The sequence below is a fragment of the Eublepharis macularius genome, chromosome 8 (genome assembly GCF_028583425.1).
Source record: "Eublepharis macularius isolate TG4126 chromosome 8, MPM_Emac_v1.0, whole genome shotgun sequence".
Lineage (NCBI taxonomy): Eukaryota > Metazoa > Chordata > Lepidosauria > Squamata > Eublepharidae > Eublepharis > Eublepharis macularius.
In genome coordinates, this window is record NC_072797.1 from 45,598,466 (window position 1) to 45,625,646 (window position 27,181).

Sequence of the window (27,181 nt, forward strand, 5' to 3'; positions counted from 1 at the left end):
GATATGAAGACAAATGGTAAAGATAGAATAAATATATTTAAATAGAAGTGAAATACTAAAAGTAAGTTTAAGTAAGTTCCATATAAACATATGTAGATTTTTTTTAGGTTTATATGATCATAGTTTATATTTTATGTTTTTATGCTTTTATGTATGTAAATTGAAATACAATATATTTACATTTTTTAAAAGTACAGAATTAATAACTATCAACATGTCACAACCATTTAACAGCTGCCTAAAATTATAAACCCACTGACCAATATAAAAACATAAGTAGTAATTTAAAAATGCAGTAAAAAACAGTCAAAGAACATAAGAATGTAACATGAACCCTGCTGGATCAGACCAGCGGTCCATCTAGTCCAGCATCTTGTTTCACACCGGGGCCAACCAGTTACTCTGGAGGGCCAACAACAGAGCATAGAGGCCGAGGCTTTCCCCTGTTTTTGCCTCCCGTCCTGGCACTGATATTCAGAGTGTAATTGCCTCTGAATGAGGAGGTTCCTTTTAGTCACCTTGGCTATTAGATGAGTCCAGCAATAAAATCTATAAAATAATCACCTGGTACCTACAAATAAAAAATAACAAAACCGAGTTTATCTCTGTCCAAGGCCCCATGGGTGGGTGGGGGGGACTTCTTTCATTATCCTCTGGAAGGTTAACAGTGAGGGACTCTCCTTGCACATCAGGAAATTCTAGGGTCTGGGGGAAAGATTTCCAACTCTGGCTTTGGAAATTCCTGGAGATTTGAGGATGGTGTTTGGGGCCAAAAGTTTTGAGACAGGAAGCTCAGCAGGAATGTGATGCCATAGAGCGCACTTTCTAAACCTGTTGTTCCCTCCAGGGGAGTCAATCTCTGGACATCAGTTGTAATTCTGGGAGAACTCCAGTCCACACCTGGAGGTTGGAAACTGTACCTGGAGAGGGGCACAGAATCATAGGTCTGGAAGGGGCCTCTAGTGCCATCTAGTCCAACTCCCTGCACAATTGTTGCCTGGAATCTCCCCCCGCCCCCAGAACCTGGACATAGACTTTGTATATACATGGACTGTGCACAACTTGGCACTAGGGCCAATCCCCTGCAAGGGAAGGAACTCCATGGGACTGGCAGGGCACTCCCTAGTCAGTGCCCACAAGCAACCCTTCCCAGGACCATTCTGGAGTAGCCACTCTGCACCTAGATCAACGTACTTACTTGCCAAGATGCCAGCCACCGCTGAGATCCCTACAGCAACAGGGACCAGTAGAGAGATGGAGAGAAGCCATGTTCCAGAAACAGTTTAAAGGGACAACTATTTTCCCGTGGAAGCCATGCCATGCCAGCACTCTTGCCACGAACTGCTTCCCAGATGTGCCTCTTGATATGCAGATGCCAGAGGCAGAGACCGTGAAGCAAGGCACCTCCCAGACTCTGTTGATCCCACATCAAGATAATCACTTCCACCCATCAAGCATGGGACTATCATAAAAATCAATCACTCCCTATCCTCTCTTCCTCTCTGTCCATTCATCTCTCCTAAAATGTTGCTATGAACCATCATAAAACCCCATCACTTCCCATCTGCTCTTGCTCTCTGCCCTTTTGTTATTTTTGAGATGTCACAGATACAAACATTGGATCTCAAAGTTACTTTTATCCCACCGAAGTAGCGCATTATTTGTTTTTGTTGTATTTCCTGACAACCATTTGACTTGGGCATGAAGCCCACCCTGGGTCTGGCCCAAGGACAGAAATTGGCTATTTAAGGGAGATGCTCGGACCCCTCGGGTTCCTTACCTATCTCTCTCTATCTCTCTCTATCTCTATCTCGCTCCTATCCCATGCCACCTAGTGTAGTGCAGGCCACGACACTAGGCATCCTGCTCCTTGCTGCTTGATCTCTGCTTCTCGTCAGACAGGTGCATATTGCCCAACAACGATATTTCTGCCAATGCAACCATCTCTATATTTTTCCCACCTTTGTTTCCTAGTCTTGTACTGAATGTGTGTGTGATTCTTGGACTCTGTATGCTCAAAAGTTATTAAGTAAAAGCCTTGATTCATTGAAGTATTAGTCTCCTCTCTTATTGTGCGTGCTCCAGAAACTCTGACCCTGGTATACACAGGTTATGATCCCTTAATACATGCCAATTGCCTATTAATTCCCCATCTTTGAGGCAGTTTGGCTAACACAATGCAAGACATTCAGTTACCTCCCCCCCACATACACACAATACAGTGACACTTACTGCATGCCCAGAAGATGGCAAAACATCATCAGGATCCTAGCCAAACTGGCCTGGGGGAAATTGTTACCTTACCCCAAGGTGGCAATCGGCCTTACCCTGATGTAAGCCTTCCTGTCCTCCCTCTCATGTTCTTCCTAGGTTCATAGAATAAGCATTGCTGTCAGATGGCCATCCAACCTCTGCTTAAAAACCTCCAAAGAAGGAGAGCCCCACCCCCCACCCAGGAAGCCTGTTCCACCGAGGGATTGCTTTAACTGTTGAAGAAGTTATCTGCTGCATGTTCACTAATGTCATGTCTCCTAAAGCAATTATGTGTTGCTTAAACAATGGATAGATGCTATAGATACCTTTTCCATACTTTGGTAAGAACTTTACTGCCTCCTTAATGAATAACATATGAAATGTTATTCTGCATTATGATGAGAGAAGAAGAAGCTCCATAACATCTAAAAACACAATTATGGAATACAAACTCAGCCAATGGGATAAAAGGAATTTCTTCCTAATGTAAAATGTGTTACTTTTTCCTCAACCTGATAAAACTGTTAACAACAAATAATAAATTTCACTCAATCACAGAACATTTCCAGAGTAGTTGTTAGAATTTCTAGGAAAAATGTTTCATAATACATGAACTATGCTACGATATATACATCCCTTCAAATCCCATGCTGGGAGTTTGAGAACAAAGACCCCGTAAATGTGTCAGTACAGCCTGTTGACATGAGGGATATGAGCACAGGGCAAAGATGGGGTATTCTGTACATATGTAGATCTCATATAAAACTAAACATATTTTGCCTGCAATCTGAATTTTTTTTCAAAGAGTGGTGAAATTTTATTCTCACTGTTTTCAGAAGCAGTTCCAGAAATGTTAATATATATTGGGTAAAGTTTCCAAAAATAGTGATATCTTAGATTTTTGGAGCAATTATGGAATTTTATCTGACTGTAGTAGCATGTAGGTTGTGCTAGGGTGCTGAGAGAGGCAAGGAGACTGGTGCTGCAGCCTTGATCTTGTTTATGCTTGTCTGTAGCCACCAGTCCTAGCATCATCATCATCATCATCATCATCATCATCATCATCATTAATGTCACAACAGAAGATAAAATATACAAATAAAATCACAATCAATTAACACAGCTTTCTAATAAAACACCTGCTCACCATATAAAAACCATATAACATCTGACAGAGGTGGAGGTGCAGCTTAACCATGCGTGATTGCTCATATATGGGGGGAGGGGTAGATGGTCAATGCCCCCTACAGACATAGAGGAGACCGGGAGAGAGGCTCATTTGGTGGATGGATGGATGGCGTAGGAGCATGAAACTGGCATCTTATCAATAAAGAACTTTAACTCCTGAAATGAAGTCTTTTGAGAGTTGCCTGACATCCTTACAGGTTGCACCACTTGTCATATCACCTTTTGCTATCCTCAATATGTGCACCCACTAACTGTATACTTAGTTAATGCATTACTCTGTCTAATGAGATGTCTTGCATCTTATTATTCAGTTCTGAGTGTTTCATTTTCGGTTGTGACAACCAATATTAATGATGCAATTACTTCCTTTCAAATGATAGCCTGGTTTGAAAACTGATTTGGCAAAACTCAAGGACAGAGATATTTCCATATTTGGAGCTGCTAAGCAATACTTTATAGTAGAAGGCAACCCCAACCTTGGATTTTTGCAGAAGTCCTCCCATTCTCCTCCTCTGTAACTTTGATTATGTTGCAACTCTAACGGGATCCTACAAGCTGAGGATTCTGACTTCAGATAAGCGGAGCATTTCAAAAGACTTTCAAGCAGTACAAAATTATCTTCAGCTTCAGTCATGTTAAGAGATAACATTTCCTGAGAAGCAGGTCTTCTAAGAGGCATTTAACCTTGGAACAATGTCTATAATACAATCTTGCACTGTATTCATAGACGTTTTTAAGGGGAAGCAGCAGGGCTGTAATTTAAAGAAATTTGTCCTAAGTTTACCAGGAACTGGTATTGAAATATTGTGATTGAGGAATGGAGTGAGCTTGCTTTCTTCAAGCAACTACCTTCTTGCATGAGCTAGGGCCACCATATGAATGGCTGATCCCTGGATCCTTTGTTTGCACAGTTTATCCTCAACAAAAAAATGAGGGGGAGATCTTTGCTAGTAGGGAAATGGTTTATTTATTGACAAAGAACTTATCATAAATGTTTTTTAATATCTGTGGGATAAGAAGGGGTAAAAACTTTTAAGATACTCAGCCTGTTTTACAACAATATTTCATACTCCAATCATTTGTCTTGAAATAACTAAGGACGTAGATCCTGATTTGGGGAATCTGTATTCTAATTTTTGATGTCTTGACAGTCTTGGCAAATGGAATCAGTGACTCCAGCAGTTTGCTGTTCTATTCAGATCTCTTTTGGCTAATGTGTTGGAGGCAAGAAAAACTTTCTCTACTAGATACCAGGAAAAGGAAGGGCTTCCATCTTATTCTGAATGGTGAAGAACAATCATGGATTTTAAAAAATTGGAAAAATTAACTGAAATAATACAGAAATGACATTAGATCCTACTAGAACAGGGCTTGGCAGCAAAATGGCAGGTTTTGATTAATTACTGGAATGCAATGGTTAAGAGACATCCATGAAATTTGCTATTTGTTATTTTATAATTTACTTTCTGTAGTTTTTCTTTTTAAATAGAAACAATAATGAAGTGTTTTAAAGGCAAATGGGTGGAGAGGATATTGTGAAAACAGGATCTTAATCCCATTTTAAGTTCATTTTTAAAAGCTATTCTAACTTTTTAAAAAGTAGACCAAAATTGGGGTGCCTTCAAATGTGTGTTTGTCAAGAAACTAATAGTTTTAAATGGCACAAAATAGGCCTAGATAAGCCTTATATTTTGGCAAACTCAACTGGATTTTGTGACATCTGTAAGTATTTTTTCAAATCAAACTTCATCATACACAGAAGTATAGCCTTAGAACTTGAAATGTGTAAATTTACTCCTTAATGTCAAAATAGTAGAAAATAGTCATAAATCATGTGACTAGAAAAGTAAGAAAAAGCCAGCCAACTTTCTGCTATGCTTCTGCAACAAAACCTTTTTTTTAAATCAGAAGAGCCTAATCTAAACACAGCCTCAGTGTCTTTTACATTTACTTGCTTGCTGCTTCTTAATTCTTCATGTTGGTGCTACGGGTTCAGCTGTCATTTTCAATGTTCTCAAGAAGGCAATAAATTTAAATAATTAAACAATTGCAGCTGGCTTTGTCATTGACAGATGAAGCAGCAAATATAACCTGGGAAGATTTACTATATGAGAGCCAGTTTGGTGTAGTGGTTAAGAGCAGAGGGACGCTAATCTGGAGAGCCGGGTTTGATTCCCCACTCCTCCACTTGAAGCCAGCTGGGTGACCTTGGGCTAGTCACAGTTCTCTGGAGCTCTCTCAGCCCCATCCACCTCCACAGGGTGTTTGTTGTGGGGATAATAATGGCATACTTTGTAAACCACTCTGAGTAGGCATTAAGTTGTCCTGAAGGGCGTTATATAAATTGAATGTTGTTGTTGTTGTTGTTGTTGTTGTTATTTCTCTCCTAAAGCTGAGAACATCCTAGGTAGAGAGACTGTTGGAACACTACTTTCTGTTTCTGTATCTGTGTCAGATTCATTTAAGATAATCTGCATATGTTTGTTTCAATGAAAATATCTGCTTTACATTTCTAGGCTAGATGCTGCTCCATCAAAATCATCGGACAAATGCTTGTCAACAAAACAAATGCCTTTGGAAACAGAAAAATCTCCCAGTGATCCAGAAGATCTATTTGATGATATCTAACTAAACTAGAGGAAAACTAAACTTTTACTTCACTACAAGTAGTAAAACTCTTTGAGTTTTAATTAATAATCTGCCTGTCCCAAAGAGAACATTTTAGAAGAGGAGGAAGGTGGGTTTATTAGTACTTTGGGATAACATTTTATATTATTGTTTCTTTTTTGAATAAAAGTTTTTATGTGAGATCCCTCATATTGTCAATATTTTTCACTTAAGACTTTAAAGATTCTGGGCATTCAGTTTGTATGTGAGAAGCTGTGGATCAGTCCTCAGGGTTTGGCAGGAAAATTAATCTGACCACCAATGTGGCAGAAATAAGAAAAATGAATGAAGAGTGAAAGATATAGTCCGTATCTTGAGACAAAAAGATATTTTATAAAATGTACAGCACTTTCAAACAAAAAGATGTTTTCCAATTTCAAAGTCTGACAAAGCATCTCTAGTATGGTTCACTCTAGTATATTGGATGGAAATAGATGACAGCTCACCAAGTGACTACACTTTTATTTATGTCATTTATAGTCCACCTTTCTCACTGAGACTCAAAGCGGATTACATAGTGTGATATTAGCACAGTCAATATCAAGGACATTTCAATAAACAATGCCATAGGTTAAATAAATGCAAGTTTACAAAGACATAGCATTAGCAAGAATCCAATACAGAGTTGAAGAAATGCTGAAACAGAGCATAAGCAATTCTGGGATTGACATTAGACAACAGAGAACTATCCAGTAGGGTCATACTTAAAGCAACAGGTAGTTCATAGGAGCACATACTTAAAGCAACAAATAGTACATAAGGCAACATAATGGTGAAGTCTATCGTCCCTAACTCATTAGCAAAACATCTCTTTGAGACCACTTCCCTACAATACAGACCTCATATCTGAGTAAAAAGCCCTTCTGAATAATTCAGTTTTGCATCATTTGCAGGACGCCAGGAGAGTGAGGGCTCTCTCGAGCTCCTCAGGCAGGTTGGTCCATTTGGAGGGGGCCACCTCAGAGAATGTGCATGCATGGGCAGTGTTGACTTCACCCATGCGCATGGCAGCACCTGCAGGAGACCCTGTTCAGATGAGCGAAGCTGCTGTGGGAGAACATAGGGAGAGAGACAGTCCCGTAGGTATGCCAGACCAAGCCCATAAAGAGCCTTGTATGTGATAGTCAATACCTTAAGTTGAGTATGGTAACTGATGGGTAGCCAATGATGTGACTCCAGGATGGGAGTGGTATTCATGCTCCTGCTCGCTCCTGATAACAGCCGAGCTGTTTTAAAAAGCTGTTTTAAAACTTTTAAAAGCCCCGCATGATGTCTCTTGTTACCTGAAGACTCCCAACATGCATTGATCTGACTTGACCATGTCACATTGAAGTCACTATATTGCTAGAACCAGCAGAACACCAGCTCTACATGGTTAGATCTGTGGTAAGCAACCTTCTATTTCCACTCACATTAACTTATTCAGACACATAAAGGCTTTTCTTGTTCCAGGCAATAGCACTGGGTTTTCTTCAGTAACTTCTGAGATACCACTTCCTGCCACAGAGGGGAGCAAAGTACAAAACCAAAGCACTTCAGTCACCCAGCATAACCATTTGGATTATCACTTTTTGTACTGAAGATTGTTGCAGACAACCCTTAACACTAAGCCTTAAAGGAAGCATATTATTGTGTATATAAGGGTTAACAAAGATGGTTAATTTAGAAACTGTAGTTTCTGATTTATTTCTATCTGTCTTTAAAACAATTGAAAAAGAAATTTAGGTAAAGATCTGATAAAAAGCAGTAGTTTGTGTTGTGCTAAATCTGCTGAGGCTTACAGGAATGATTTTGGTATGTGATAGAAAAATTCCTTGAAACATGTACATTGATAAGAATATTCATCTTTTTTATCATGCTGTTTAGTTGGTTTCTTCAATCTACAACTTCGGTACCATTTTTTTCCGATTACTGCTTTATTCGGTATTTAGTTCATGGATCAACTCAACCAATCAAAGCACACACAATGAATGAGAGGCTGTGACTACACTAAACAACCAATCAGATTTGGCTATATAATTATGCAGCAGAGGTTAGACAAAGTCAGTTATAATTGAGATCAAATTAGGGCAATGTAAATAAGTAGGCAAGTATTGCCATAAATTGCACTACAAAAATGTTTCCAAAAACTAGAGAGTAGTTCTAGGTCAGTCCTAATTGCTACTGGGACAGAGATAGTACAGTTCAAATTTGGGTGAAAGCAAAAGAGATGCCCGCCCTAACAAGAATATATTTGCTATGTGGAACTCCTATTACAGCAGTCACAAATTTATGATTCTGCGTTCTATACAACCCTTGAATTTCTAGGTTGATTTTTTCCTTAAAGTTTAGCATTTATAGCCAAATTTTGTAGCACTGTGTGAATCCCATAATAGCTCAGCTTGCTTAATATATAGGAATAATTTAGAACTAAACAATGAAGAAAAAGCCATTAATTTAGAATGACATGGAAACTAACAAAAGGGCTATAGACCCTTTCCAAGAGGGTTTATATTCTATCTTACGTAAATGAAATAGGAATAGAAGAATAGATTGGCAATTAATAGATAAGAAGGTTATTCTCCTCTGATAGTAACCAGTGTATGACTCTATATATACTGATTAAAATGTTCACCAGAAATCATACTTTTGCTTTTTAAATCTTTGCTTCATATTGGCTGCGCTTTCAGATACAGTTACCCCTCCTTTCCATTATTTCCCATATCCCAGTGGAAACCCCCCAATACTGTTCTGGGGGTCTGCTGACCCTAAGGAACTGGATTTGGGAGGTGACTCAGTGGTATGCAGTAGGAGGGGAAGTGAAAAGTTGTTTCATGAAGTCTGCAGATAGTTGGATACCTGCCATTGTCCCCACTAAAAAGCCAATGACAATACTGTAATCATTGCACCCAGGTATCAATAAAATGTTGTATACCAATTGGAGTATTAAACTTGAACTAAGAAACCTTGGTTCAGATGTCCATTTTTATTTTATTATTTTTATTTATGTCATTTACAGTCCTCACTGACACTCAAGGTGGATTACGCAGTGTAAGATTAGTACAGTCAATATCAGGAACATTTCCATAAACAATGGCATAGGGTAAATAGATACATGTTCACAAAGACAAAGCATTAGTAGGAATCCAGTACAATATAGTGGTGAGATCTATGGCTCCTAACTTATTAGTAAATCATCTGAGATTCCCCTCCCTACAATACAGCCCGCATATCTGAGTAAAAAGCCTTTTTGAACAATTCAGTTTTGTATCATTTGCAGAAAGTCAGGAGAGTGGAGGCTCTCCTGACCTCCTCAGGCAGGCCATTCCACAGGGTGGGGGCCACCACAGAGAAAACCTTTATAGAAGCTGCTGTCAATTTTGCTGATGTGTGGGGCGGTACCTGCAGGAGACTCTGTTTGGAAGAGCAAAGCTGCCACGGAGTGTTGGAATAGGTGACTCAGCCTGCCTTTGGACACTGGGGAGCGCTGCATGTCTCTTTGAATGTAATGTGTAAGTCTAGCAATCTGCCACTCTCTTGTCTAAGGTGGGAACGCCTACTGACTCCTCCTCTCTTGCCTCTGTGCCTCTTGGGAAATCTCTCTCTCCACATGGTCTTCCAAACAGGAAGGATGTAAATCCTCCATGCTCCTCTATGGAACTTCTTTTTGTCCACAAACACACATCTACAGCCTCGCTGCCTACTTTTTCTGGCCATGGCATTAGAATAGAGAATGTAACTCTTTAGATTAGGATCTTTCCCTTCTTATTACCAGAAGATATTGCTATGGAAGAAATCTGCTACAATAAACAGTACGTTCTATCTTTCTATGATTTTGTCTGAAGATTAATTAATTAATTAGCACATTTTAAGGGTTTAAACGCTTCTGACTATGTTACTCTGCTAAGTTACTAAACTAAACCAAACTAAATATATATTCCCAATATGGAGGAGCCTAAGGAGGGAGATGGTCCAGTAGGTATGCCTCCTGTGCTATGAAGCTCAGTGGAAGACCTTTAACCTGTCTAACCTATTTCATGGGATGTTTTTGTGGATTAAATTAGATTACTATTCTGCCTAGTATTCATGTAAAGAAAAGTGAGGTTCAGGAATTAAAAATGTCAATTATTTCTCTTGATGTAAAACTTTGCCATAGTTTTAACTTTATTGTTGGCCAATAATGCATTGCCTTTTCCCCAAAAGTAGACAATAGGGCTTGAATGCTCACAGAATGGATCTTTCCCACCACCTCCTTGCCACTGCAGCAAACAATGTTATTTTCTCTGAAGTGAAGCTCCAGGCAGCAAGAGAACACTCAAAAACAGCATGGAGTGAATTGGCTTATGGAATCCACCCATAGAAAAAGATTTACGATCAATCACTGCATGAGAAAATATGCATATGAAAATCCCTTGCATTTGTTTAAGTTGCAAACCTGCACTATCTTAGATAATCGCAGCAGGGAAAAAAGTATGACAATATAAAATGTCAAAAGTGAATTAAAGTAAGTTATTCCAGAACCTCATTTAAATAATGCTGTTTCATGTTTAGAGTTGCCTCCAGTATTGATCTCACTTTCAAACAAATAATGCTAAAATTGAACAAAATAGAAGGTGACTGCAATCTTCTTTGCTTTTAAAGTGTCTCCTGTTTAAAGATAAGGGCTTTGCACATGTGTTCAATGTGGTTAGCCGACTGTTTGTCTATTTTTTCCTCCCATTTGCTTTGAAAGTACATGTACTCTGTGAGGATATGGCCCACAGATTTCATATAAACTTGATCAGAATTTTTCCAAGGAAGTTTGTTTTGTTTTTTTTTAATAGCAGAGGCCTTCCTGTAATACTCATTATCCTTGTGTTAAGCGCTTATGCAAAGTACTCCTTTATACAAAGTGATGTCAAGTCATTTTTATGCTATTTAATTAAAGAACAGCTAAAAATCCTATTTTGTAGTTAGTGCATATGGTTCTGATTACGCCGGCTGAGCATGAATCCTGTATTGGATCAAAGCTTCTTGCCTCCCCCAGCCCCCAGCCTTGTGGTACGCTTTTTTTCCTCCTGCTAAGCTTATACAATGTTCTCTTTCATTTAACAAGACGATTAAAGTGTAGTTTTAAATATTAGTTTTATTTTAACAGTAACCTGAAGGTACTATTCAACAGGGAGAAGGTAGCTTTAAAAAGTTATGTCTGGGTTTGTGAAAGCCGTCATTCTGGACCCAGGAGAAGGATGGAAAATTATCTGCAAACTATTTTTTAGAAACTTGTTCAATACTTGAAAGGAACAGCATGAAAATAGGCCCCCCCCCCCGCCCCCGGCGCGCTTGCCATACTACTCATGAGAAGAGTCTCTTGAAAGAAAAACTAGTTTTGGCTGTAGCAGTGAGAAAGCTCAGCTGTTTGGATATTGTTATTGCCTAGCAAGACCAGAGGGAAAAAGAGTGTCATGTGAGAGAAAGAGATGGAACAGACCTGTGCAATTAGCTCATCATCCGGTGGCCGATACTTTCGGAAGAACTGGCATATGTACATCTGATTGCAGTAAAGTTTGCTAGATATAGGCTACAATTCAAAGAACAGTAAATGCACCTAAAGGTTTTTTTTAATTGAACAGCATGCATGCACACCTCATGTGATACCACATACTAGTTTTGAAATTGCCCGATTTTTGAAAGGGCAGTACGGCTGCTACCATTTGAGAAACATGAGTCTAAAACTCCGCAGGATGCATGGAGCTAGTCACACAAATCCCTGGATTGTGTCCATAATTGGGTGTGATCCTGATGAGTAAGGCATCCTCATGAGGGACTTGGCTCTGTACGTGATCAACCCTAGCCTGTCTATTGCCAGGAAGAGCCAGCCACTGTGCATACACCGTTACTCCTGTGGAATTCTGTCTGTCTTTGTTTGCTGGCCCTGGGAGAGCGAGGAGAGAATCAGTCTGCCAGGCAACCACAGCCAATGAGCTTTGGAGGCTTAATTTGAGCCCTGACTCCCCAGATTGAGGTGTGGAATATGTGCATTAATACAATATTTTACAAATACAAAAATTCTTTTAAGCACATGTGGAATATCTGTCAGTACAAACCCTAGCTAGATATTATGGGATTGATCCCATGGACTCCTTTCAGCTAAGTGAGGAGTCTTGCTGTGAAAGGAGTCTTTTTTTCCTGAGAGCAAGAATTGTTACATAGTGGAAGGGAACTATAGTATCAAATATGTTCCCAAAATAAGGAAAGCGTGGTTCCAGCCCCAAAGACGTGTCTTCCAGCAGCCTTCAGTGCTGAGGTTTCTACATTCTAGAAATTAAGTGGTTGTTTAGTAGTGATTACTATGATTGCCTAGCAACTTCAGCACAGTGATTTGTCTTCCCTCTTGACCCTACAAAATGAACCATTCTGGGCTGTGAAACAGCTGAGGAATAGAAAAAGCAGTATTAGGCCATGTAGGCCCTGGAGATACGTTCAAAAAGATGAAGTACTGTTCCAGATTTATATTAACAGTAATGACCCTGGTGGCACCTTAAGGTCTAACACGTTTATTCTGGATTCAGCTTTTGCAGGACTGACTTCGTTTTTCCAGTTCCTTCTAACACCAGGCTTTATCTAGCAAAGTAGGCTCTGGTCCACAAAAACTCATGCCACAACAAAGTTGCTAATCTTGAAGATGTCACAAAACTCTGACAGCAGACTAATTAGCATGTTCCTCTAGAATTTTTCACAGATGAATCTTTCCAGGGCTTTTTTTCAGCAGGAACCCAGTGGAACAGAGTTCCGGCATCTATTGAAAATGGTCACATGGCTGATGGCCCTGCCCCCTGATCTCCAGGCAGAGGGAGTTTAGATTGCCCTCCACACCACTCAGCAGAGGGCAATCTAAACTCCCCTCTGCCTGGAGATCAGAGGGCAGGGCCATCAGCCATGTGACCATTTTCGCTGAGGGTTATTTAAACTTTTAAACACTCCCCCCTTGTTCCAGCTGACCCAAAGTGATGACAGTGTGTGGTCCTGGAAGCATGCATGAACTTTGCGCATGCACATGTGGTACTAGGGGCACTACCTCCTGCCAAGAGTTGTCCCCTGTGCTGGCAACCCACTGAGTTCCACCACCTCTTTTCCCAGAAAAAAAGCCCTGAATCCCCTCAATTCTCTCTTTCTGCCAGAGAGTCCTGATAGTGTTGTCAGTAGCTATTGGTAGAACTTCCTTATTATTCTATCCAAAAGGTGAGCATCCATAGCTCTCTGAGATCCCCAAATCCCATTCAAGAGTTTGTTACATTCGTTCTAGGTCCACCTTGTGAAATGGCCTGCCTGAGGAAGTCAGGAAGGCGCCTAGGCTGAATCCACATGTCCCGGCATAGCACTAAACTGCTGGAACGATAGCATCTTCCTGGTGCGATTTCTGATGTCATCGTGGTGGCGCGATGACATCAGAAATTGTGCCAGGAAGACATTATCATTCCGGAAGTTTAGCGCTATGCCGGGATGTGTGGATTCATCCCTGCCCTTCATCCCACAGAATATGCAAACCAGTTTTGTTCAAGAGGGCATTTTTAAAAAGAGATTTGATCAGTAGTAAAACGAACAGCTCTTTATAATGGAACACGATTGTAGTCCCCAGCAATGGTTAATGTAATGTATCATCTTCTTTTACTGCCTTGTCGAAACCTTGTGATATACTTCCTGTATTGTTTATAGTATACCATGCCATAGATAATTTCTTGTTCATCGCCGGTTTTCTTGTGCAGTCCCACATGGGACTGCGCATGCTCAGGCTTGCAGATTTTGGAGATTTTTTTAGCTTAGTACTAGCAGGGGGTGCTCCTACCACTCTGTGCACATGCACAGCTGCACACTGCACGCATGCACAGTGGCTACCTTTATCCCCAAATTGCCCAAGAATCAACATGCGCTCCTGAAGGTAATCCAGGAGGAAGCGACTCGACTTTCCTGCCACCAAATTAATGTGAGTCACAATGTGGCTGATACCTCCACTAGGAGTCTCCTGTCTGCAGTGGTCCTTCGACGCCATGCGTGCCTCCATGCTACAGTGTTACCCACTGAAACTTGAAATAGGGTAGAAGATCTCCCTTTCGAAGGGAAAACACTATTTTCAGAGAAAACCGACAACTATCTGTCACAAAAAAGAAAAGATAGGCTTACTGCTAAATCTTATGGGGTCTTTCCACAACAGCAACAGTCTTATGAGAAACAACACTATAGATTCTTCTCATGAGGCCGTTATCACCATTTCCAGCAGTTGCAACGCCCTTTTCAAAACCCACAACCTTCCTTTCACAGGAGGAGGCAGGGACACAAGAGTAAACAGGGCTCACAACAACAGCCCCCTAGGGATCAGCAAGCTGTCCAGAAGCAATTCTGACTATTACAGGGCTCCGCCCCCATGTTTGGAAAGAGGCTGAGTTCCTTTTATTCCAGTTGGTGTAGAATCACCTCTGATGCTTGAGTGTTAAATATTATACGTTTTGGTTTTAAAGTTGAGTTTTTGGCCTTACCTAGTCTGAGACTCCCTCCTTCTTGTGAGTTTGTGTCTAATTCAGGGATTCAAACAGGGGTTGGATGCCCTTTTGGCTAAAGGGGCTATTGAAGAGGTTAAAGAACCTGAGTCAAAATGGGGGTTCTACTCCACTTTGTTTGTGATCGACAAGAAGGATGATGGCTTATGTCCTGTCCTAGACCTATGTGGTCTGAATAAGTTTGTGTTAATGTGTAAATGTCGGATGACCACACTGCAAACAGTAATGAAACTCATTCCCCCTCAGTCATGGTTTGCGGTTATAGACCTCAAAGATGCTTATTTTCATATCTCAATTTTTCCACAACACAGGAGATATCTGAGGTTTACCCGTGATGGCCACATTTTTCAATACCATATCCTTCCCTTTGGCTTGTCTACAGCACCAAGGGTGTTTACGAAATGCATAGCAGTAGCGGTGGCACATCTGAGGACAAAATATTGTTGTATTTACCCGTATTTAGATGATTGGCTTATCACTGGCCACTCAGCAGATGATGTGTCCAGGCAGGTATCCTTAACTCTCTCTACCTGCCTGGACTTGGGCCTATTTGTTAACTAAAACAAATCAAAGTTGACACCCACTAAATTGATAGAATGTATTGGTGCACTATTGGATGGTACCCTAGATAAGGGTTTCTTACCCAGGGACAGAGTGTAAAAGATAACAAAATTGATCACTCTCTTCAAATGGTATAGGTTTCAGTCAGCCAAGAGTTTGCAAACCCTTCTGGGGTATATGGCTTCTACTACCGCCTTTGTACCCCTGGCCAGACTGAAGATGCGCCCCTTGCAACTCTGGCTCATCTCTAAGTTTAGGGCTGAATATGATAGTTCAGACAGAAAGCTTAGTATTCCCAGGGGGCTCCTCAGAACCCTTGAATGGTGGCTTGAGGAAGCCAAGCTCCTTGTGGACATACCCTTTGGGCATCAAACAGCAGATGTCACTTTAACAACAGACGCTTCCACAAATGGCTGGGGAACGCATTGTGAGGGATCCTACGCATATGGGTTGTGGGACAATATGGAAAGGGACTGCCACATCAATTTGTTGGAATTGAAGGCTGTTCTATATGCATTGGTTTCATTTGCAGATGCTGTGAAAGGACAGTGTTGGTGCTCACAAACAACACTACCACTATGTTCTGTCTGAACAAACAGGGGAGCACTGCTTCAGAGACGCTGTGCAGAGAGGCCATAAAGATTTGGACGTGGGCCCTAGAGCGTTCCACCTGGCTGTAGGTGGTTCACATTCCAGGCGTGAACAACACTGGCAGATCAGCTAAGCAGGATGGGGGGAGACAATCACGAGTGGTCTATAAAAGACGCATACTTGGACCCTGTCTTTGTAAAGTGGGGTCTTCCAGACATAGATTTATTTGCCTCTGCGGACAATCGAAAACTGGACCAATTCTGCTCCAGAGGTGGTTCAGACTGAGAATTGTTAGGAGATGCCTTCCAATTCCAGTGGTTCAATCATCTGTACTACATCTTCCCACCCATCCCTCTCCTGATGAGGGTGGTCAGCACGATCCAAGCAGACAGGACCTCAGCCATAGTGTTAGCCCCCTTTTGGCCGAGACAACTATGGTTTCATGGGTTAATGCAGCTACAGACCCAATTTTTATGCCTACCGAACAATCCAAACCTTCTGTCATGGAAGGGAGTGTATCACCACAGCATAGACACACTCAAACTGACAGCATGGTTGATCTCCCAGGAGGCTTCTTCTCAGAAGGAGTAACTCATGTCCTCCACAATGCACGTAGGCTGTCCACCCGCCAATCCTACAGTTTAAAATGGGATAGGTTTAGCAGATGGGCCTGGGATAAGGGTTTGGATCCAGTAGATTCCCCCCTTTTGGAAATTTTGGGATTCCTTTTGAGTCTCAAACATGGTGGACTCTCTAACTCGTCAGTTAAAGTTTACCTGGTTGCTATCTCAGCCTTTCATTCTCACATTGATAGGAAGACTAGTCTTCTCTCACTCAGCATCAAAACTTTTTCTGAAAGGTTTAAATAATCTATTCCCTCCAGTGACCTCTATAGTACCACAATGGTCCCTACCTTTGGTCCTGGCGAAGCTGATATCTAAACCCTTTGAACCTTTGGCCACGTGCCACTTGTTATATTTGTCCATGAAGGTGGCTTTTTTAGTTGCAATTACATCTGCAAGGAGGGTGGGAGAATTAGCTGTTCTTTGCGTGGATCTCCCTTATTTGAAGGTCCATTCTGAAAAGGTGGTACTCAGGCCTAATATTGGTTTCTTTCCCAAAGTGGTATCAAGGTTTCATTTGGCTCAGAAGATTGTTACCCATTTTTTACGGGGTCACTCTACAGAAGCAGAGAAGGCCCTTCATACCTCAGATATGAGAAGGGCACTTGTGTTCTACTTAGACAGAGTTAACCCCTTTCGTTTAAATTCCCAGCTCTTTGTTTGCTTTTCTGGCCTCAGTAAGGGGCGTAAGGCCAGCCCTCAAACCCTGGCTAGGTGAGTAGTTCAGGCAATCTTGTTGTGTTACAAAGCAGCTAACTTACCGTGTCCTTTGGAGATTCACACTGATTCCACTAGGTCACAAGCCTCGTCTGCTGCACTGTTGAAGGGTGTTCTGCTCCAAGACATCTGTAAAGCTGCAACATGGGCCTCCGCTGACACCTTCGTCAAGCACTACTGTTACCAGAACTGCTCTTATTAATGGGGGAGATTAGCTTTACCAGTCTGTAACTTAAAATTAGCACGGATCTTAACCTATGTTTACGGAGGTCCCGATCCCAGACACTCTAGTGAAAAAGAGGCAGACTACAAATAGGTTCAATCACATGTATTTGCTAACAATGTGGCGTAAGCCTAAACTTGCACAAGCATACAAGAGAACACACAAGATCTAAGAAATACAGAGTAGGAAATGCAGAGACTTTCGCATTAGCGGGTTCCCAACGATGGTGGGGAATACTCACAATCCTGGAGCAAAGCGAGGTGACCCAATGCCAGCAATGGAGCCACAGGGGGACAGCAAGGAAGTCTGGATAGGAATGGCCTAAGCAACGTGTGGTCTGAGAGACCAGCTTAAATACCCCAAAACGTACCCTGGGGCAGGTGCTGTACTTGGTGGTTCTCACAGATTAAAACAAAGGTTCATCTTCGTTCTTCTGTGCCTCCACACATGGGGGACTGCGCAGGCGCAGGCCAGCTGCCGGAGAATTTTCTAGAGCTTCCATGGCTCCGAAGGGGCCGTTTGTCGCGCGCCTCAGTGACCGTTTTCCCGCCCAAACGGTCACGTGATCCTCCAGCGACCAACGGCCCCTTCCCTCAGTTCTCTTCTTGCCGCCGCTTGAAGAGAACGTGAGCTTCGTTGCTCTGTGCTTTTGTGCTTCGTGCCTTTCTCTAACTGATTGCTTGGCTTTTGACTTCGGACTTCGTGACCTCGACTATTCTTCGGATCTCGCTTTGGACTTTGACGTGGACTCGGTAATTTGACTCGGACTGTTTTTGACCCTTCTTTCACGTGCCCCTGAAGATGGCCTCAACGGCTCTCTTCAAGCATTGCCTCCAATGCCACACCAAGATGGCCAAAACCGATGGCCATGAACTGTGCCTGTTTTGTTTGGGGGAGACCCATAACGTGTCGGCCTGCAAGATCTGCCAGGGCTTCACCAACAAGGCCCGGCAGGATCGGAGGGCCCGACTGAATTCATCTTTGTGGCAGTCGGTCATGTCCGAGGGGACCCCGTTACCTAAGGCCGGCCCTAGCCCCTCTGCCGAAAGGCGCTCAAGAGCTGGCTCTGTGGCCTCCGCGAGGTCGGGGTCGAAACCGCGTCCCCCGAGTACCTCGGCGTCGAGAGCGGCCTCCCCAGTGCAGGGACCGGCGCGGCCGCCCCATAGCGCGTCATCCACCAGGTCGGATCCGAGACCGACATCGGAACCGAGGATCCTGGTACCGAGTCCCCGGTCGGAACCGACGACCGGCTCGATTCCGATAAAGTCTAAGAGGTCGAAACCGAGGTCCCCTTCGAAGGCGAGGAGCGCGTCGGTTCCGAGGTCTTCTTCGGAACCGGCAAAGAAGAAGAAGAAGACTAAACATCATCGGTTGCCGCATCCCGCTCCCCAGGAGGAGGTCATCGTGCTTCCTCACACGCCTTCCCCTCATCTGGGTTCTCCCGAACCAGAGGAACTCTCCGTGCCGGTGCCGGATCCGATGGCCTTCAAAACGGTGCCAGCAGAGTTTTCGTCGGGGCCGGAGCCCAGCCCGCGCCGTCGGAGCCGACCATCATCTGCCCTTCGGTCGCCGAGGTTGGAACCGAGCCCGTCTCCTCGTCGGAGCCGTCCATCTCCTGCCCGTCCATCTCCACCTGCGGTCAGTCGTGAGCGACGCCGTTCCGGGGACAGCATTCGATCTGCCCGATCCACTGCATCCCGGCATCGTCAAGCCTCCTACCTTCCCTCGCCATACCGTTGCCAGTGGGAAGGGGCACCTGCTGGTTTCTCCGAGTCGGAACCGGGGCCATCGACGTCGAGGCGAACGTGGTTTCCCCCTCCAGTCCAGGGTGAGGACTCCCAGCTCGGGTCCGAGGAGGGAGAAGTTGAGAGCCTGGCCGAGTACCAGTCGGAATCCTAGTCTGAACCATCGCCGGCTGATGATCTGGTACCATCTACGGGCTCCCCATTCGAGGACCTCCGCATCTACGCCGACCAGATGGCGAGGATGGCCCAGGCCCTCGAGATGGACATCTCCTCGGCGACCCCACAGACCAAAGACAAGCTGCTCAAGCGGATATACGGTGACAACCCGGCGTCCATTGGCTTCCCCATGCTCGAGGGTATTGAGGAGATCGTGGAGAAGGTGTGGAAGGTGCCCTGTGACCAGCCTCCGACATCCAAGCGCATCGAGCAGCTGTATAAAATTAAACAGGGCACCTGGCCGGCGTTGGTGAAGCACCCTCCGCCTTCCTCTTTGGTCACGGAGGAATTCAACCCCCGACGATCGGGTCACTCCTCTGTGCCTGCTGATAAAGAGGGCAGAAAGCTTGATGCCATGGGCAGGCGCCAGTACATCGTCGCTTCGCTGGGTCTGAGGATTGCCAACTACCAGACCATCATGGCAGGGTACCAACTGTACCTCTGGGAGAAGTTGACGTCCTATACCCGAGACCTCCCACCTGAGCAGAAGGCGGTGGTGTCCCTACTACAAACGGAGGCTGTCAGGCTGTCTAAACAGCAAATGAATGCTGGGAGCCATGCCGCCGACACTGCCGCTCGGGGGATGGCTTCGGCGGTGGTCCTCAGGCGCCATTCCTGGTTGCGGTCGACCGCCCTGTCTCAGGAGGTGCGTTCCAGGGTGGAGAGCATGCCCTTTGAAGGGGACTCGCTGTTCTCCAAGTCCACCGACGAGACCCTGAAAAAGAAAAAAGAGGACAGGCAGACGGCGCGATCCTTGGGTCCGGCTCCTGCAGACAAGCCCTCCTCCAGGCCACGGTACGCTCCCCGATCCGGCCCTTACCACTACCAGGGCAGATACCAACAGCAGCGGCCGGGCTACCAACAGTATCCTGCCTACCAGCAGCGGCCTTACCCTCCCGCACAGCAGCAAAGGAGGCGTCGGCCCTTCAAGCCTCGTCCGGCACAACAACCGGCCCAGCAGAGGGATCAGCAGGGCGCCGGGAGGCAGTACTGACGGGTCACGCCAGCCGTATCCCCGAACTTTTCGGACAGACTGAGTCCACTCCTCTCTGAGTGGGAGTCAATAACATCTGACTCATGGGTCTTAACTATTGTTGAACTGGGATACGGGCTGGAGTTCGTTGAGCTGCCTAGATGCAGTTCGCCCCTGACAGCTGTCAATAACACTATGGCCGAGCTGGATGCGGAGATCATGTCGCTCTTGGCCAAGGGTGCTGTGGAAGAATTGCCCTATGAGGACTCTGTAAAGGGTTTCTTCTCTAGGTTCTTCCTGGTCCCTAAGAAGGATGGAGGCTTACGTCCCATTTTAGATCTGAGGGGCCTTAATGCCTTCCTCAAGGTGACCAAATTCAAAATGGTTACATTGGCGGCTGTGATCGCCTTGCTGAAACAAGGGGATTGGTTTGCGGTTCTTGACTTAAAGGATGCATATTTTCACGTGGGGATACGGGAGGAGCACAGGAAATACCTGAGCTTCGTTTACCGGCAAAGGGTTTTCCGGTATAAGGTGCTCCCCTTTGGCCTGTCCACTGCCCCACGAGTGTTCACGAAATGTGTGGCCCCTGTGGTTTCCTTCCTGCGGGAAGAAGGCTGTACCATCTTTCCGTACCTCGATGACTGGCTCGTCGTGGCTGAATCGGAGTCTAGGCTGATGCAGGACATTAGCTTGGTACTTAGCACTTGCCAACGCCTGGGGCTCCTGGTGAACTTTGAGAAATCCAAACTGGTGCCCAACTGCAAGGTGTCCTACATTGGTGCACTGTTAGACTCTGTGGAGGGTAAGGCCCTGCTTCCCTTGGAGAGGGCTCGGTCCCTAAGGGGTCTAGTGTCCATGTTTAAAAGGAACCGATTCCAGTCTGTGCGCACTATCCAGTGCTTACTAGGGCATATGGCAGCGGCCACCTCTGTGGTGCCCTTTGCTAGGCTGCGTATGCGTCCGCTCCAGAACTGGTTTGTGCGGAGGTACGATGCTCTGCTGCACCCTCCGTCCCTCAAATTCTCTATCCCGAGGGTCATCCTCTCCTCCTTGGACTGGTGGCTGTCTGATGACAACTTGTTTAAAGGGACCCCCTTTGGGTATCAGCACCATGACGTCACGGTTACCACTGATGCCTCTCTGTTGGGATGGGGGGCTTACTGTGGTGATGTATCTGTGCAGGATGTCTGGTCTGAGAGGGAAAAGACCCTCCATATCAATGTGCTTGAACTAAGGGCCATTCGTTTCGCACTTGTGTCTCTTACAGCACTGCTGAGAAATCGTCAGGTCTTGGTGCAGACGGACAACACTACTGCCATGTACTACGTGAATCAGCAGGGGGGCACAGTGTCCATGGCCCTGTGCCGGGAAGCCACGCTCACTTGGCAGTGGGCTATCAGGAACGGCGTGTCGCTTTGTGCTATACACGTGGCTGGGTCAGACAATGCCCGGGCGGATGCCCTCAGCAGGGTCCCTTTGCTAGACCACGAGTGGGAACTGAACGTAGAGTGCGTTGGGCCGATCTTCCGGATGTGGGGTCATCCAGTGATAGACGTGTTCGCCACTGCGGCGACCACCAAGGCCCACACGTTCTGTTCCAGGGCAGGGAGCGACCCCCTCTCTATTGGGGATGCCTTCCAGTTTACGTGGACGCAGGGCTTGCACTACATGTTTCCTCCGTTCCCCTTGATTCCCAGGGTCCTGTGCAAGATAGAGGAGGACGGGACGGACTGCATCCTGGTGGCCCCCTTCTGGCCACGGCAGGTTTGGTTCCCGAAGCTCCTGCGGATGTCCCAACGGACATATGTGAGTCTGCCCCCTCGGCAAGACCTTCTCCTAAACGGGAGCCTAGTCCACCACGATCCCAGGAAGCTGCACCTAACGGCTTGGCGGATCGTTCCTCCCCGGTAGGCTTTACTGACGAGGTACAGAGGGTCCTCCTGAACGCCCGTCGGCCATCCACTAGGCGCGCTTATGCGGCCAAGTGGCGCAGGTTTGAACTTTGGGCACTTGCTAAAGGAGTGGTGCCTGACAGCAGTCCCTTGGGGGTTGTATTCGAGTATTTGTGCCACTTGCGTGGCCTGGGCTTGAAGGTGTCCTCCCTCAAGGTCCACCTGGCAGCGATATCAGCTGTTCACGCCCGAGTTGAGGGTGCTACGGTGTTTTCTCACCCACAATCCCGCCAGTTCCTTAAGGGCATGTACAATCTTTACCCACCTGTGTCGGCGCCAGTGCCTCAGTGGTCACTGTCCTTGGTGCTCTCACGTCTCATGTTGCCTCCATTTGAACCTATGGCTACCTGCCCCTTGGATATGCTATCCTACAAGGTAGCATTCTTGGTGGCCGTCACATCGGCCAGAAGGGTCAGTGAGCTGTCTGCACTGCGGTCTGACCCTCCCTTTCTTGTGTTTCATCCCAACAAGGTGGTCCTGCGTCCCTGCCTCGGGTTCCTGCCCAAGGTGGTGTCCGCCTTTCACCTCTCGCAGGATATCTCACTGCCTGCATTCTTTCCTCAACCTTCCTCTAAGGGGGAAAAGGCCCTTCATTCCCTAGACTTGAAGAGGGCCCTAGCCTATTACCTGGATAGGACAAAGGGATTCCGCTCCAGTCCTCACCTGTTTGTATGTTTTGGGGCCAAGGACAAGGGTAACAGGGCTTCCTCACAGACCCTGTCTAGGTGGATTGTGACGGCCATTAGCAAGGCCTATTCCCTGGCAGGGGTGGCTTGCCCGCTTCGTGTCAGGGCCCACTCCACACGGTCCCAAGCATCCTCTTCGGCACTCCTCAGGGGGGTGCCCCTGGTTAACATTTGTAAAGCAGCCACATGGTCCTCTGCAGACACCTTTGTCAGGCATTACGCCGTTGATGTCAATGCGGAGCAGGATGTATCTGTGGCCAGGGCTGTCCTACACTCCCTTTTTTCCTGAGGGAGTCTTGGGATGACTTTCTTGGCGTACCTGCTGGGTACCCTTGAGTGAAAGAGTGTATATATGTACCTTGGGGTGTATATATGTAAATATTGAGTATTTATGTGTCCTTACACAGTTTTTTGCATAGATGTATATATGCATATCTATTTGTTGTTGTTCTTGTTTGTTCAATAAAATTGTGTTGGACTTCACCCCCGCCTTCCTTATTGTGTGAAGCTTGGTACACTCCCATGTGTGGAGGCACAGAAGAACGAAGATGAAAACAGGGTTAACATACCTGTAACTTATGTTCATCGAGTTCTTCTGTGCTGACACACAACCCTCCCTCCTACCCCGCTGTGAACTCCAATGCACGATAATGTGATGACTGTAACAGAAATTGGTGTTTTTAAGGTGTTATGACTGAAGTGTGTTGGTCAAGCGGCGGCAAGGGAGAACTGAGGGAAGGGGCCGTTGGTCGCTGGAGGATCACGTGACCGTTTGGGCGGGAAAACGGTCGCTGAGGCGCGCGACAAACGGCCCCTTCGGAGCCATGGAAGCTCTAGAAAATTCTCCGGCGGCTGGCCTGCGCCTGCGCAGTCCCCCATGTGTGTCAGCACAGAAGAACTCGATGAACATAAGTTACAGGTATGTTAACCCTGTTTTCTAATGGGTTACTGAATGGCTTGGATGGGCCACTTTGGTAATCTGATCGTGATAAGTGACACCTCAGGAAGAGGGGACAAAAGAGGGAGGGGGAAATCCGAGTGGGCTGAAAGGATGTTCCAGCGGACAGGGCTTGTCCTGATGTCATCAGCTCTGGAATGCGGAGGTTTCTTTGAGATGCATTCTCTAAGTGCTTGGGATGGTCGGCACTTAGTTCCTTCTCCGGGGCGGCTCCTAAGATATGCAGAGCGGGGCGAGGTACTCTCGCCGTGGACGTGGTGTGCCCGCTTCGCTGAAATGGCATCTCAAAGCAGTCTTCTTCCCTGGGTCCTCTGGCTGCCTGAGAACATGGATGCCGGCTGGGCATAGCTGGGGCTGGTTTGCAGGCTGCCCGGTAGCGAGGGCAAGCTCGGGGACCGACCCGCAGGAGTCTCCAGGCGGGAACTGACCAGGGAGCGCCTAGCCAGGCTCGCTGGAGGTTTCCCCAGCAGGCGCCCGGCTGCTAGCAGCGGCTTGGGCCCATATGAGGCAGGCTTCCATGGAGGCAGGGGGACAGCACACAAAACACAGTCCAAAGCAGAGAACAGGCACGGTCTGTGGCAGATGGCTATACAGATACGGGGCACACTTGTAACACAGTCCAAACATACACTGGGAAATCCAGATACAGGGCAGGGCAGGGCTGCCCAGAAAAAGAGTCCTTTGTGCAGTTATCCAAGCATGGAGTCAAGGAACTACACAGTCTATTGCAGTAGCAAGGTAATTAACACGCAGGCAGGAAACTGACACGTGTACCAGAACACACACGTGCAGGGCAATCTTTGTGTAGTAGTAAAGCAGCAATGCAGGAAACTTTAACACAGTTCATGGCAGGCCTTAAAGCAGGAGAGGGGGCCTACTTGGCAACACTACGCCCTAGACATCCTGGACAGGAAGGAGACAGCGGTGGGCACAGCGGTCCTCTAGTCTATTTTCCTGTGAAGAGACATCTTCCACCTCCCAGGTAATTAAGCTTGTTAATCTCCCATGTGGGACTGCACAGGAAGACTGATGATGAAAAACAGTGTTGCACTTACCCGTAACTGTTGTTCATCTAGGTCTTCTGTGCAGGCACACATACCCTCCCTCCTTCCCCGCTGATGCTTTGACTTACATGAGCATACTGCGGCAAAAGAGGACTGAGGGTGATGGGGGTGCTCCACCTACTTAAGGTGCTGTTTTAGGCGGGAAAAGTGGCTGCGCATGCACGCTGAGAGGTGGGAGTGCCCCTACTAGCACTAAGATAAAAAAATCTCTGAAATCAGCAGGCCTGCACGTGCGCAGTCCCATGTGGGCCTGCACGGAAGACCTAGATGAACAACAGTTACAGGTAAGTGCAACACTGTTTTTCCTATGCTATGATTCTATAACCCTAGTCCTATTGCATTGTTCATTCGTGCCTTATGCTGTCTGATTGCACCATTTTATTTCCTGTATTGCTTCTTGAGTCTATGCAAGAAAGGCATATGATTCTAAATAAAGTAAGTGAAAACAGGTTCAAAACCATTCTTTGCCATGGAAGCTTACTGACTGAACTTGGGCCAGTCACATCCTCTCAGCCTAAACTGATATGAGGATAAAATGGAGCAGAAAAGAACTGTGTAAGCTGCTTTGGGTCCCCACTGGGAAGAAATACAGGATATAAATGAAGTTCATAAGTAATACCCAACAATAGTTCCAGTGAGGTTTGTTTAGAAAAGCTACCAAACTGTGTTTCTGTCACTTGCATATCCAGATCATAAAAGCAGTTCACTATTGCTCAACTCGTATAAGTGAGCCATATTAGAAAACGCTGCTAGGAAAGAAAACAAAGGGTCTGACTACCCTTATCTCTGACTATTTAGAGTTCCCCCTGCCAGCCAGGTGAGTGGCAGTGGGGGAGGGGGCAGTGGCTGGTAGCGGAAGATCTCCTGCCCCCAGTGAGGGATTGGCAGCCCTATTTGGTCAACATAATATGGCTTCAGTAAATCAAGGCAATTGAGATAGTTAGACTCAGCAATACTTATACTAAATTAAACCACAATGATTCATGATGATAATTGTGGAGAAAGCAAAATAGGCTCCCTTTCTATAGTACTTGCTAGGCACCGGAAACCCCTAGCAAGTTGGCAGTCTTCCTAATAATGCATCATATTAAATATGTGCCTTCTCATTTGACTTTGTGGTACCATCAAGCAAGGTGACAGTGATTCCGATTTATGAGAGCAACTGAGCAAGGAGATGCAGTATCAGCTGGTTTCTAGCCAAGTCACCTGCAGAGCTGCAAATGATCAAGTTCTGGATATGGATCTTGGAGCTTGAAGGGGTAGATCCCTACCGCACCACTCCCAGAAACCCTACCTGAGCAGGCAGCAGGAAAGGTACCAGTAATAAATAATATGGATCTGGGATTGTTGGGGTTTGACTTTTTATACTTTCATCAGCTGTGATATGTAGATCTGAAGTAATCACAACCATCTTTTTTCCCATAATAATTTTATTTTTTTTTTATTTTTACTTCTTTTATATCCTGCCTTTCTCCCCTATGGACCCCCAAAGCAGTTGACATTGTTCTCCTCTCCTCCATTTTAGCCAACTTCTCAGCAGAATAAAATGTCCACTGATGTTATTTGCATGTGTGTGTGTGTGTGTGTGTGGATAGGTAGGTATGGTGGCTTGTATATATAATAGATTGTGCCCCAAAGAGTAAGAGTGTTTGACTGGAATCTGGGAGACTCCAGTTCAAATCTCCATTCTGCCATGAAGCTCACTGGGTGACCTTTGTTCATTTATTCTCTTGCATCCTTTGCTCCCTCACGGGGTTGTGAGTAGACATGGGCACAAACAGAAAAAAACCCGAACATGGTGTTCGTTGTTCGTTGCCATCCACGAACAACAAACATTGACGAACATGATCCTGTTCACGAACATGTTCATTGTTCATGGGGGCCAGCAGGCTGTCCTCCAGCCATCAAGATCCCTACCGCACCACTCCCAGAAACCCTACCTGAGCAGGCAGCAGGAAATGTACCAATAATAAATAATAGCTTGGCTCCAGAGCCTGGCAGCAGCCCTGGAACTTGAAGGGGTAGGTCCCTACCGCACTACTCCCAGAAACCCTACCTGAGCAGGCAGCAGGACAGGTACCAATAATAAATAATAGCTTAGCCCAGAGCCTGGCAGCAGCCCTGAAACCTGAAGGGGTAGATCCTATCCCACCAGACACAAAGAAAATTCAAGTTCCAATGCACTTGCCCTGTCTAACACCAGCTGTCTCTCCCTGAAAGCTAGAGCTGGGAGCTCCCTTCCCCCCTG

At 45.6% G+C, this 27,181-nt stretch overlaps 1 protein-coding gene across 2 annotated transcripts in view; it reads left to right on the forward strand.

Annotated features, from left to right (window-relative positions):
* Positions 1–6,251, forward strand: part of XRCC4 (X-ray repair cross complementing 4) — a 194,026-nt gene extending 187,775 nt beyond the window's left edge. For both annotated transcript variants that reach the window (XM_054987082.1, XM_054987083.1), the window contains exon 8: positions 5,958–6,251. In XM_054987082.1, the coding sequence (XP_054843057.1) occupies positions 5,958–6,069 (112 nt within the window). In that variant the 3' untranslated portion in view covers positions 6,070–6,251. The remainder of the gene's footprint in view (positions 1–5,957) is intronic.
* The last annotated feature ends 20,930 nt before the right edge of the window (positions 6,252–27,181 follow it).